Below are 12627 nucleotides of genomic sequence, written 5' to 3'. Positions count from 1 at the left end.
GAGTAATAAACCATAATATATTAAAGCATCATGGTGTGATGTGGAAGGCTTCTGTTTGCATATATTAAAATATGTCTGCTTAGGTGGAAATAGGAGTTTGGGGCATTTATGTTATTCTTGCTATAAAGGGTAATCTATGAATTTAAATTTATGGTTCATGTTTGTACATGCAGTTATAAGGAAGCTCCACTAGATGTCACTATGTGTTCCTGCCGCACAAAGCCACTGAACACAGACACACTATTGTACAAAAGGAAAGATTTTATTCACAGTTTGTCCCTTTTGTTCGTTACAGGGGAAAGATGAGGAAGAGTTCAGTCACTGGATTTGACACAGCTTAGGGAAAAGGTGATTTACCAGCTGCAAGAAGGAGCGGAGGGAAAGAAATCGAAGACATGAATGTTTTCTTTCGGCCCTCTCCCTCCTCTCCTTCCTTTTTTTTTATTTTTATTTTTTTAGTAGCAAGTTGTCGTCACTTTAAGGAGACAACTTTTTTGTCTGTCTGACCTGCCAACACTTTCCCTCCTCTCACTTCTTCAAGAAAGAGGACATCTTCAGAATTTAGAATGAGGTCCTCATGTTTGGTAATAATACACCTGTTTACCTCACAGATGCTGATGGACGCACAGGAACATGTGTCATTCACACAAACACCTCAGTGGCTGACAGGGATGAAGAGGTGAGAAGACAGATGATTGCGAGCAAGTAAAGAAAGGTTGTTTGTGGTTGGAAACTATGTTACAGGATCATTTTATTGAAAATCATCCCTATTCCCCATAAGCAATCATAGACAACCCACGGGCAGCAGCCATCTCGTATAGTCTTTAGTTTAGAGTGGCTGAGCACCTGGGTTTACACAGAAGGTGAGGAGGGAAGGAAAAAAGGGAAAGAAAAGGGCAGGGAAGGCAAACTAGCGAAGGCGTTGCTGTCTTTCTTGTCTTCTAGCTCCTTTTTTACTCCTCCTTCTCCTCTCCGTGTGTGATGACGTAGCAGATGTTCTTGTAGTCTACGTTGCCAGCAACATCTGGGGGGAAGGCGGCCCACATGTTCTTAATCTGTGGGACAAAAGGGGGTTAAGATACTGGTCATGCCAGAATACAATGTCATACATCCCTGCAAACAATGAGGATAATACTACACACAGATCTGACTGACAGATTCCACGCTCTGTTCATATTAAACACGCTCTAACAGCTGGTGATGTTTACCTCCTCTGGGGAGAACCTGTCGCACTGAGTGGTCAGGAGCTCCTCGAGGCTGGAGGAGGCAAAGTAGAAGATGCAGTCGGTTAAACATCTTCATCCGTCACACTTAGACATGCATGGAGGTCATTGAAGTCATTCTAAAAAGTCCTTACAATTCCTTCTTGATGGATCCAGTACCCTCAGGGTCCAGGACTTTGAAGGCGCTAAGAATAACGTCCTCGGGGTCAGCACCTGGAGAGGACAAGAAGCGAGTTACACAGACAGTAATAGCAACAATGTGCACTTCAAGCTGATGGAAAATGCGATGGCCCACCCTTCAGCTTCTCGCCAAACATGGTGAGGAAGACAGTGAAGTTGATGGGGCCGCTGGCTTCCTTGATCATGGCCTCCAGCTCCTCATTCTTCACGTTCAGCTGGCCTGTACAGCACAGAAACCCAGGATTAGGACACACATATTCACATGTGATTCTGCGGTGTAGAATCACTCCATCAGTACTCACCCATTGAGGCCAGCACGTCCCTCAGGTCATCTTTGCTGATGATACCATCTCTGTTCTGGTCGATGATTGTGAAAGCCTGTGTGGATGGAGACAGTGAGTTGGTGCTTTATGCTGTCATGACAGAAATAACCGGCAAGTTATTGTTAGAGGACATTGTGCATAAAGACAGAAAAAGTCAGACCGGTCATTGGCGTGGCTAGGAGGGGCAGGTCGGGGTCCCTCATATGCATGTAAACCCCTTCACCCCCTAAGTCTTTTCTTACATGTTAATTTGGGAAAGTATCATTAGGGAACAGCTGTCTGATTTACTTTTGGTCTGGTTACCTCCACATGAAACTTAAGATGACCTCTTGGACTTGATCTTGGACAGTCACCTTCTCTCTTTGCCATCTTGCCCCTTCTCTCACACCAACACAAGCTGTCCTTGTGCTGATTGACACAAATACAACCTCCTAACTTTCCATCTGTGCAACGTGCTAAGATCATCCTAATCATCATGTCATACATTCCCTGAGTGGCACTCATGAAGCCTGTATCACTTATCCAGAGAGGAATGCTTCCTCTATTCGGAGTGCATATCTTTTGACAGCACTTTGAAAACCCAGACACCATCATTATCCAATCTCTTGACAGCCTTCCCTTATAGAATCCAATCTCCCTGACCTTCATGGCCTGCACTCCTCATTTGTACACAACCTCCTGTTCTTTCTGTGCTCATCAAAAAAATAAACTTTTAAATGTTTTGCATTATAACTCAGTGGTCCCATTGTTCCTCTTGGACCTGCAGCCTTGAGGAGATGCCTGGGTGACAGCTGAGCCGGGGGCGGGCAAGGGAAAACAACAATATGGAGAGCTTCAGATGGTGTCAAAACTTCCAAGCTCCTCCTCACCACATTCTGATGCTTATTAAATTGTCAGGGGAGTAGAGGCGACACACAAAATAGCAACTGCTGTGAAAATGGATATGAGAGCTGCTCCAACTCTTAATTCCAGTCAGAATCTTTACACATCTCTGCTGACTAACCAGACCTTTTATGATTCCTGGGACTTCCCCTGATGAAGCCAAGAATGATGCTTATTGTGCAGGAAAAGATGCTTCCCACATGGATGGTGTATCACTGAGTGACCAGACAACCTCACCTCTTTGTACTCCTGAATCTGGCTCTGCTCAAACATGGAGAACACGTTGGAGGAGCCACCGTCTCCTGCTGCTGCCCTCCTCTTGGCCTTCTTTGGTGCCTGGAGCACAAACACAGGGATGAAATCTTCAAATGAATCTGGGATGCTAAGGGGATGGTTCCCCCCTCTTGCTGTTTTCCTCTCTTTTTTTGTTAAATAAATCACTTTTAAAGTTATTTGGAGATAATGAAAACATAAAAATAATCAAATTTTGCATAACAGGACATATTTTACTTCAGACCTCTAGGGTCCCTGTCCTGTGTCCAACCCAAGGTTTGGAACCGTTACCTTAGCACATCCCAGGAGTTCAGGTAAAATTTTCATTTATACATGGTGTTGGCATACTATCTGTATTTAAAATACCAAAAACCTGAAGTATCACCAGCAGTAACACATTAGCATCCTTTAAACTGCTTCACCAAGAGCTGTAGTTATCCAAAAAAATATACCCAAAAAGTCCACAATCACTTCATCTATTGGTAAATGCAGAATTAGTCCAAAGGGTTGGTTTGATATTTCCAGCAGAAGAGTGCAGAGATGTGGGAACCCTGGTACTCACCATCCTGAGACGGTATGCGTGAAGGGTTGGATGATCAAGAAAGAGAAGAAAGTGTGAAGCCGCGTTATACGTACATCCCCGGAGGCTTATATACTCATCTGCAGGCCGGTCTAACTTTAGCCACAGCCTCAAGTTTGGATGGGGACAAAAAAGAGAGAGAGAGAGAGACGGGGAAAGAGGATAGTCAAGGATGAAGCGATGGCTAAAGTGAAGGAGACAGAATGGGGGGACAGCATATCACCTTACAGGAGATCAAAAATAGACCCAGGAGTCTTGGAATTAAGTAAACCTGATAGCCGAGGGACCGTGCAGCAGGTTTGCAGTCCCACGTGGACTAATAAGGACATTGGGACATGGATGCTCGTTGGACCACTGGACACTGTCTCTCCACCCTACTTATGTCCACCTCCGTCTGCCTGCAGAAAAGCAGCAGTGGCCACTCCGACGTTATTTTTGGTTTGTGATGTCCACTGTGATATTACAGACTGAGACACACGCATTCTATACCCTCAGCAACTCATGCAGCTTTTACCCAGTACGTGCTCAGCTCGCCTGTCTTTTTTTAAGTCGGAACAAAGTAATGATGCCAAATCATCATGTTGATTGTGGGATTTGTTTTTTTAAATAGTGGTTGAGGTCTCTGGAGAGGAATAGAACTGTGGCTACAGATTATCACTGAAATCAATTTTAATATCACTTTACAAAACACACAAGGAAGAACTTTGGTTTTTGTGGACACTGCAATCATTCAAAATAAATGCAGAAAGGAAGAAAGAAAATAAATATTTGTACATATTTTACACTTTTACTTAGACTGACTTTTTTCCCCATTAAGTCTTTCTGGTTCTTCCATGTCATGATGAATTGGAGCACTAGTATAAGTGAATTAAAATAAATTCAAAGTCATCAAAGTGTTAAAACGTAGACAATCATTGTCTATAAAATTATCTGTACAAAAAAATTTCATTTAAACTGATAAATATGTTAAACAAGTTTTGATACAGATTAATGTTGGTGCCAAAAATCAATAACTTAACAATAAATAGGAATAAATAGCATATAAGGAGCTCATGGCTTTATTAAAATGGCAACACAAATACTCTATAATAGGTCAAAGTTGCCTTTAAATTCCAGCTTAAGTGCTTTTGACACTGTGTGTCTGATGTTATATTACATAACATATGACAGAAATGATCATTTACACTGATAACTTACCTCTTTAAGAAAAGAATAAAAGGGGCAACTTTATACTCATAGATGTGTTTTATACTGACTTTTTCTAGCAATACTCAGCCCACTGACTAGAGTATAGTTACTCAAATGTCAAATGTTTGTTTGTTTGTTTTCAGAGGTCATGTCTGAAATGGTTAACAACATGCCAGACAAGTGAAAGCCCTGTTAACCTTTGGCTGCAGTCAGTCCTGCTTTCTGATCAGCGCACAAAGGTGTGTGTTTTGGCCTCAAGTTCAGAACGACCCTCCTCCCCATTGTTGCCCCTCAATTGTCCCCCTTTAACTATGAGGGGATTACGTGGCAGGGTGATGGAAGCAGACATTCCCAGGAGAACATAAAAAGGGACAGCTGAGGGCGACTAAAATAGCTAAATAAACTTGGCAGTCTGCCAGCCTGACGGTCAATGAAAGAGAAATGCTTTCCTTGGTTTGTTTTTTTTAGGTTTTATATCCAAATTTACCTCAGCGATAATCTTTTTTTTCATATGATTAATAACTCTATAATCTGCTGGATGAGTGTATTTTTATTCTCTCTTTGTGACTGTTTGTGTTTCCAATCATCTCCTCTCCCTAACGGCCAACGACGAGTCTGGTCTCATGCTGTAATTTGGATTAGACAGACGTCTGTTTATCTTGGGCATGTGGGACAAGCAGGGTAACTGTCAGTCTGCCTGCTTCGTGTTGACCTTTGACCTCTGGTTCTTCGGCCTGTCGTAGAAATGACATATATATCCGGCCAAGTTTACTTTGAGTGCTTAGATCTTTAGATGGTTAACCATCTCAATCTCAAGCTCTTGGTGCTTCCAGTGCTTTCAAGGAAGTGCCTCAAAGGCTTTGTTTAAGATCTATGTGAGCACATGATACAACAACCTTTGTCACAGACACTCATCAGAGCTGGATTGTCATATTTCCGTGTGCTAATTTTAAAGATAAAAAGGTGAGTGTGCTGAATCTCTTCCTGTGAGTGACAAGTAATTCATAGAATTATAAGAAGAGTGTGTCAGCTGCTTACCCTTCACCGACTCCACAATACAGATGTGAGCGTTTAAATTGCACGGGCCACTGCTGTAATGTGACACATCTCACCACGCTCCTCTGAAGCCATCTATCACTTTTTAGATGATTGGTATGTATGTCTGTAGGGTCAGGAATGTGGAGAAGCTCCCAGCTTGACCTATGGGGAAGACGAGTCTAAGGGAACCCATGCAAGCTTGTCATATCATAGTGTGGTGCGTCTGATTACCTTTCAGCTTCAGGTTCCTCTCGCTGTTTTGTTATTTGATTCCATCTAGCTGTGCCGTACAGTAAATTTTATAGCTAATGGCAGGCCAGGTGTGTTATTTTTCTTAAGCTTGGTGGAGTGACATGCTGGTTGTTGTTGTTGTTTTGTTTGTGGATTTAGTAGAACTCCATAGTCAGACATGATGTAATGAAGAATAACTCTTCTTTTCCTGCATATTTAACCTTGTCACTTAACACCAGCTACACTCTTAGTGCCTCCTGCATACTTTCATAAATCACTGGGCTATTTGTGACTAAATCATGCAGACAATGACATCCACGATGCTGTGCAAACAGCGCCCTCTGCTGTTCACCTCCTCTTCATGAGGATGTTGTCAAATAAAATGATGACAATGATGACATTTAAATCAACAGAACAGTTTTATTTTGGTCATGCAATGAAAAATATTGAATACTCTTTAGTTAATACTGTATTATAAATACTTTCAGGCTCCAGATTTGAATTGTTCTTAACACTTGAACTGATAAAACAAGCAGGAAGACAACAAGGATGGAAGGGGGGGGCACATTTTGATATGCTACAGCAGTAAAAGTAATGAGTAAAGGCATTAACCTCCTTTTGAAAAGGCAGAGCTGTGCAGACACCACAAACTGTATGTCTCCATATTTGTGCAGTTCTCAAGTCTAAATACATCAAACACTTCAGGTTCAGTTCCTGTTTGACACATATGAGCCTCCCTCTCAGTTCCTCTTAAAGACTGCTTTGTTTCACTCCAGGTTGATGAGGTCTCCATCACTGCAGTCCTCGTCTGTTTGACGACCTTTCAGCCATTCCTCTCTTGCTTTCTTCACTTCCTGCCCGTAATATTCATGAAGTTTGCTGAACTCCTCAAGTGGGTCAAAACCCACCAAAGGCCATTCTCCATACAAAGGTGCCGGTCCATTAAGAGGCGTGACATAAGCATTTCTCCTAGCCCACAGTTTGGGGGACTTTCTAGCTACTACTCTGGTTGGTATTGAAGGTGCTTGCAAAACAGTGCTGGCACTGAGGCTTCTCCCCTCCCTGACAGCTGCTGCTGCTGCTGGGCCCTGTGCAGTCAGTAGGAGGCTGTGAGCAGACTGCTTGAGGACACCAGCAGAGGAGCAGGCCTCACCAGAGCCCTGCAGCTGTTTAGCTTCTGCAGACAGAAAATAGGGAGAAGAAAAGGACACTCAGAGTAAATATCTTACCTAGAATTTACAATGTACATATTAAGAGTCATCTAACACACCTTCGTACTGCTTCCCCAGGTCTCTCACCAGCAGGGAGAGGTAACGGTGGCTGGCTGAGAGCAAAGCTTTCACCCAGCTCTCTTGAGTCCGAGGATCCCCTGCTGCTAATCTGTACGTTTTGAGTCCAGGGCCAAACACCAGAGAAAAGGTAAACTGCCCATCAGACTCTGTGTGTCGGACGGCACACCCCTCCAGCACAATAACACCCAGCAGGTGTCGGTCAGCTGGGCGCTCTTGATAGAAAAGAAGGTTTGCTTTCAGGACAAACCACCGCCGCTGGTAGGTGGCATTCCGCTCTTTCTGTAAAGAAGTAAGACAAGACATATTTAGCCTTTGATATAAAAAACATCACCTGTGTTTTATGTTTTTTCACACCTTTTTGAAGAGATATCCCTCTTTATCTACCGGAGAGGTGCATGACAAGTAGTGGGTCAGAATCTTCTCATGGAGCTTCATCACACTGCCTAAAAATGAGAAGGCAAATCACTACACTGGTGTGTAAATCAACACAAATCACAGGCCCAAATACATGAGGGCTTACTTATAAAATACCTACAACAGCTCCCTGAAAGTGTATCCACTCTTATTATGTCTTATTTATTATGTTTTTATGTCTCTGTGAAGAACTACATCTGAGTGAAGTTACAGTTTATAAACATGCTTGGCCCCATTGGATTTATATTCTGACCCTTTGCGGGGGCTCGAGCCCTAGTTTAGGAAACAGTGAACTGTCATACATATACCTGAATAAATAAAAACTCAGCTACAACAGTAACACACTAGCAGACAGATAGATAGGCTCTTAAGTAACAGATTAGGAAGCAGTGACTCAGACTTACCTCTGCCAGTGTTGAGTCCCTCACAGGGTGACTTTCCTCTTCCACAGTCTTTACATTACCTTTCACGTGCAGCTATTTCCTTTAGATTCTCAACGTTCCACAGTGTATTGTTCTCCATCAGTTTGGTTCATCCAGAACCAGACAATGTTTAGATGTACAGCTAAAGTTTCAGGTTACTACCACTGTTTCTCCCTCGGGTACGAGAGGACGAGTGTTGAAATATAAATAACTCGACCCACTTCCTGGTAACCAAATCCTGACACATTATATTCTCTCTCCTCTACGCTTGAGTCCACCTTGAGCTGATGGGTCGTACACACAGCTGAACCAATCAGTATAAACTGGACTCACTGACGAGAAGTGCTGCCTGGAAGTGAGGTGCTAAATGTTGAAGTGGGGTTTGAGGTCTGAACCATCTGCCGCAGCTCTCCCACTTCTGTATTTTCTTTTGTCAGATGTAGTTTTTATTTGTTTAATCTGCCAGTGTATTCAGATGTGAGTGTGATTTAATGCAACTAAAACAAAAAAGACAGTGAAAGAGAGTGGCTCTGCATGTCTTGCTTGTCTATTTTGGACAGCCACTTATCCTTTTTATCCTTTTGAACCTTAAGGAATTCTGAATCTAAAAGTGGTCCTAAGTGTTAAGTCTCCTGGGACCTTATACACAGAACAAATTTCTTACACCACATGTCAGAGTCAACTATAGAACAAATACTCCAACCAATGCAAAAAAATAAATTAATAAATAAATGTACAAATCTGTCTTAATGTTTGGCCTAATATTTAAGTCATAATGTGCACATTGTATTTCCTTAGCCAAATGTCACATCCCATTCAAATATTTATATAAGATATAAATATATATACATCTACATACTACATACTCAGAGACAACTGTTGTTGCATTTAGTTAAATTTACTCATTCATAAAAAAATCTTTGGTCCAAAGCTACAAAATTGCTGACCACACAAAAAGAAGAAGAAGAAGAAGAAGAAAAAGAAAAAGAAGAAGAAATATCTGTCCTAAATGTCCATCTTGGATCCTGTAAAACCCAAGAACCATTGTGTATTATAAATTGTATGAATATTATTAGAAACAAACTGAACACAGATTCTCAGATTATTAAAACCGCGACATAAACAGCATCTGCATTCCTCACCAGGTGGTGGCGGTAGTACCCCCTGTTGGTCTGTCTATGAGTAGAAAAAATATTTTTAAAAAAATCGGGAAACCAGCGAAGAAGAAACGAAAACGAACGACGCTTGAATTGCCTCATGTACGTGTTTACCACATTTTTCCCTAAATATCAGTTTAGCAGTGTGTTATTGTGCCTCACGTGTTTATATTTAAGTACAGGCAGGTATTGTGGGCTGCGATAAATGCTTCATTCTGTATGCGCTCGGTGCTAACAGGTTAGCTACAGAGCTAACATGAGTGTGTGTGCGTAATTAGAACCTACCGGTAAACGTCTTATAGATCTCAAGACATGCATTATAGCTCGTCTTCGCCTATTTTATGCAGATGTAAAAAGATCTCTGTGTTTCTTCTAGTGGCACCATGCCGAAAAGAAAAGTAACATTTGAGGACGGAAACGGGGAGTTTGACCTGGAAGACGATCTCCCAAACAAGAAGGTAATTCTGTCCTGTGTTAGCATTTATTTAGGTGGTATTCATTGTGGTGGTACCATTGAAACCCAATGCACTGTATTATTTTGAATGTGCCGAATTGCACTTCTTGACAAATATTGAATAACTGTGTGTGAACATAAAGTTCAGCGGTCACAAAATGAATGGCTGTAAGTAACTAGAAAAGGACATTTCCTGAAGAAAATGCAAGTTTGATTGCTGCAGCTGAAGGATTGCTCTGAATTGCTGGAGAATCATGGCAATTCAGAGCTGTGTATGCCTCTGTGTGTCAGCCTGTCACCATGGTAACAGCAGAGGAGACATCAAAGCCCACTCCAACTTTGAGAGCCTGGCGTGCGGAAACGATTTGAAATTAGATAATTTTGATAGAGCAGCATATAATTAGCGTTTTAAGACTAAAATGGAGTCTGTAGCTTGAAATTTGTAGGAGGAGATACATTTGGCAGATGACCCTCGTTGAAGGGCTCTCTCATAGACTCCTATGTTAAAAATGATGCAGAAATTGCTTAATATTTGAAAAAATTATAATTGTTTTTAAAAATTTTGAAGTTGACCCGGAATGTCCTCTGTGAGATGAACATTTTGATAGTTGAATGGCTGAAATCGGTCAATATATGCTGAAGATACACTGCGCCAAAACACATAGGAAGAATAAGAAAGAATAAGAAAGAAGAAGAAAGAGAGTGAAGGTGCCTAGCAGCAATCAAACTAATAAAGGTTTGTCTTTGCTTTTATTTCACTGTGGAAATAGAGCTGTGAAGCTGTCAGTGGACCAGGTTCCAGGTTTAAGGGTAAACATTCCCTTGACAGTGATGAAGAGGATGAAGGGGAGGACACACACAGCAGCAAATATGATATTCTAGCCAGTGATGACGTGGACGGTAAGTCTTACTGGTTACCTGAAATGTAACTGTTTAAACTTTTTGTGCATATGTAGGACTATTTAGGAGTATGTCAATGTGTTTTTCAGGCCAAGAGGTGGCAACCATCGATTACGATGAAGGAGTTTCTATTACACCTTTCAATTTGGATGAGGAGATGCAGGAAGGACACTTTGACTCAGAAGGGAACTATTTCGTCAAAAAGGAACAACAAATTCGAGATAACTGGCTTGACAACATTGACTGGGTAATTGCAGTTTTGGTGCTATTGCTTGAATTAGCAGAATTTCAAACAATGTGCAGTAATGCAGCTTTCTACTTCCAGGTTAGAATAAAGGAGCAGCCTTTAAAAAAGAAGAAAAAAGGTCTTGGAGCCAAACGGACACGCAGAGTTGGTGATGAGGATGAGGCGGAGGAAGAAAAAAAGAGAGAAGAACAGCAGGCTGACAGGGATGAGGAGGAGGAGGAGGAAGAGGAAGAGACAGAGCCTGCTGAGGACCCCTTGGCATCCTACACACAGCACCAGCTCACTGAAGCTGTGGTTGAACTCCTGCAACCTGGAGAAACAGTTGCTACAGCGCTGCGTCGGTTAGGAGGCCTTGGAGGACGAAAGAAGGGAAAGCTGAAAGAAGAGAGCGAATCAACAGAGGAGGCCAAGAGGGACACAGAAAAGCTTGATAGGCTGACAGCACTGGCTGATAGACTGGTTGGATCAGGGATGTTTGAAATTTATCAACACACCTATGAAAAACTGGCCTATTTGTTGAAGAGCATGAACAGCAAGGGGCCAGCAGTGAGGGATGAAGCCAGCGGTGGTGAAGATGATGAAGAAGATGAACTGGACATGTTTGCTGATACATTTGATGACAAGCATGGCAGCAAAACAAAGGACAAGGAAGAAAACATGAAAGGTTAGTTTTTAATCTTACTTGCCTCTTAATTGCCTTCGCAATTGCAAAGTATGTGTTTTGTTTAATCCAGTTTTGTCTCCTCCTCAGTGAGTGAGGAAGTGATGTGGGAGTACAAATGGGAAAATAAAGACAATTCAGAAATCTACGGTCCATTCACCAGCCAGCAGATGCAGGTATTTAATCATTTTAGGTCTAGAAGCAGTTCTTAGTTTGTACATGTAGATGATGGCAGGTTGATGGTTGCTGTAGGTAGCAGTTTGGATGCTAATTGAAACTATTTTGGTTCCACTAAAAACCTTTGTCCATAATAATTAATTAGAAAACGTAGTACAAAATAATAATTCTTTAAAATTGTTGATTGGACTCAGTTAATAAGAGAATATAACCTTAAATATTGTTTGTGCTCAATTGTAAGTTTTTTCAGTAAGTTAAGTACAGGTAAACCCTCTGATGTCTTTCATTGAAACTATTCATGCACTCATTCTGTTTTCCCTCTGTACCTGTAAATACATAAGTAAATCCCATTATGTTTGCTAGATTAATGGTGTGCAGACTGCTCCTACCTCAGTATGTCTAGGTGGGTTTTAATCTTCTTATTGTCTGTCTTCCAGGACTGGGTGGATGATGGCTATTTCAGCAGTGGTGTTTACTGCAGGAGGGTGGACCAGGAGGGATCTCAGTTCTATAACTCCAAGAGACTTGACTTTGAGCTTTACACATAATTAATCTCCAGGATAAAAAAAAATCATCACAAAAACTGGCCACACTGGTGTTTGTTCAGTCTTTTCAGTGTCAAATCTATAATTTCAACACTTGGCTTTGTTTTCTTTACACTGTTTTTAAATAAATCATTTGTGTGTGTCATGCTGTTATCAGTAGTCCTTCAGTATTGATAACTGATTTGTTAGATCATGGTTTCAGAATGTCAACTGTGAGATTCTACTGGATTTCCTCCTTACATTACAATAAATTGAATGTTTCAAATGATTTCTGACATTTAATAACATCACTGCACCTGAAAAGTTGATATTTTTAAGCCAAAAGAAAATAATTGTCAAATTATTTGCTGGTTTAATGAACAGAAAAACTGAATAAATTGATTGAAAGTAATCCACAAAAAAACGATATGTTTTGACTGGTTGACAACCTGATTGATTGT

The 12627-nt window shown here is 41.3% G+C and overlaps 3 protein-coding genes across 3 annotated transcripts; 1 reads left to right on the top strand and 2 right to left on the bottom strand.

The window, feature by feature from the left end:
* Positions 1-719: 719 nt before the first annotated feature.
* On the bottom strand, positions 720-3600 carry mylpfa (myosin light chain, phosphorylatable, fast skeletal muscle a). Its single transcript, XM_028412169.1, has 7 exons — positions 3444-3600; positions 2846-2944; positions 1706-1781; positions 1519-1623; positions 1358-1436; positions 1209-1257; positions 720-1055 (listed from the first exon to the last, which is right to left on the bottom strand). The coding sequence occupies exons 1-7, from the start codon at positions 3444-3446 to the stop codon at positions 954-956; spliced, it is 513 nt and encodes a 170-aa protein (XP_028267970.1). The 5' UTR covers positions 3447-3600; the 3' UTR covers positions 720-953.
* Positions 3601-6324: 2724 nt separating this feature from the next.
* pheta2 (PH domain containing endocytic trafficking adaptor 2) lies at positions 6325-8520 on the bottom strand. Its single transcript, XM_028412222.1, has 4 exons — positions 8029-8520; positions 7565-7653; positions 7189-7489; positions 6325-7095 (listed from the first exon to the last, which is right to left on the bottom strand). Exons 2-4 carry the CDS (start codon positions 7643-7645, stop codon positions 6686-6688), a joined length of 792 nt encoding a protein of 263 aa, XP_028268023.1. The 5' UTR covers positions 7646-7653; positions 8029-8520; the 3' UTR covers positions 6325-6685.
* Positions 8521-9198: 678 nt separating this feature from the next.
* On the top strand, positions 9199-12409 carry cd2bp2 (CD2 (cytoplasmic tail) binding protein 2). The gene is made up of 7 exons (XM_028412015.1): positions 9199-9305; positions 9580-9661; positions 10428-10557; positions 10647-10804; positions 10883-11468; positions 11556-11641; positions 12080-12409. Exons 2-7 carry the CDS (start codon positions 9587-9589, stop codon positions 12188-12190), a joined length of 1146 nt encoding a protein of 381 aa, XP_028267816.1. The 5' UTR covers positions 9199-9305; positions 9580-9586; the 3' UTR covers positions 12191-12409.
* Positions 12410-12627: the final 218 nt, after the last annotated feature.

The sequence above is a fragment of the Parambassis ranga genome, chromosome 8 (genome assembly GCF_900634625.1).
Source record: "Parambassis ranga chromosome 8, fParRan2.1, whole genome shotgun sequence".
Taxonomy (NCBI): domain Eukaryota; kingdom Metazoa; phylum Chordata; class Actinopteri; family Ambassidae; genus Parambassis; species Parambassis ranga.
Note: the sequence above shows the minus strand (reverse complement) of the source record. Positions and strands in the feature narration are given on the sequence as shown.

Coding starts and splice junctions, on each gene's coding strand:
- pheta2 (XM_028412222.1), bottom strand. CDS start 7,645: ATGAAGCTCCATGAGAAGATTCTGACCCACTACTTGTCATGCACCTCT. Junction 7,490..7,564: donor AGGGATATCTCTTCAAAAAG/GTGTGAAAAAAC, acceptor ACTTCTTTACAG/AAAGAGCGGAATGCCACCTA. Junction 7,096..7,188: donor CCTGGGGAAGCAGTACGAAG/GTGTGTTAGATG, acceptor TTCTGTCTGCAG/AAGCTAAACAGCTGCAGGGC.
- mylpfa (XM_028412169.1), bottom strand. Junction 1,437..1,518: donor GTTTGGCGAGAAGCTGAAGG/GTGGGCCATCGC, acceptor TGTCCTCTCCAG/GTGCTGACCCCGAGGACGTT. Junction 1,056..1,208: donor ACAGGTTCTCCCCAGAGGAG/GTAAACATCACC, acceptor TTTGTCCCACAG/ATTAAGAACATGTGGGCCGC.
- cd2bp2 (XM_028412015.1), top strand. CDS start 9,587: ATGCCGAAAAGAAAAGTAACATTTGAGGACGGAAACGGGGAGTTTGAC. Junction 10,558..10,646: donor AGCCAGTGATGACGTGGACG/GTAAGTCTTACT, acceptor TGTGTTTTTCAG/GCCAAGAGGTGGCAACCATC. Junction 10,805..10,882: donor GGCTTGACAACATTGACTGG/GTAATTGCAGTT, acceptor TTCTACTTCCAG/GTTAGAATAAAGGAGCAGCC.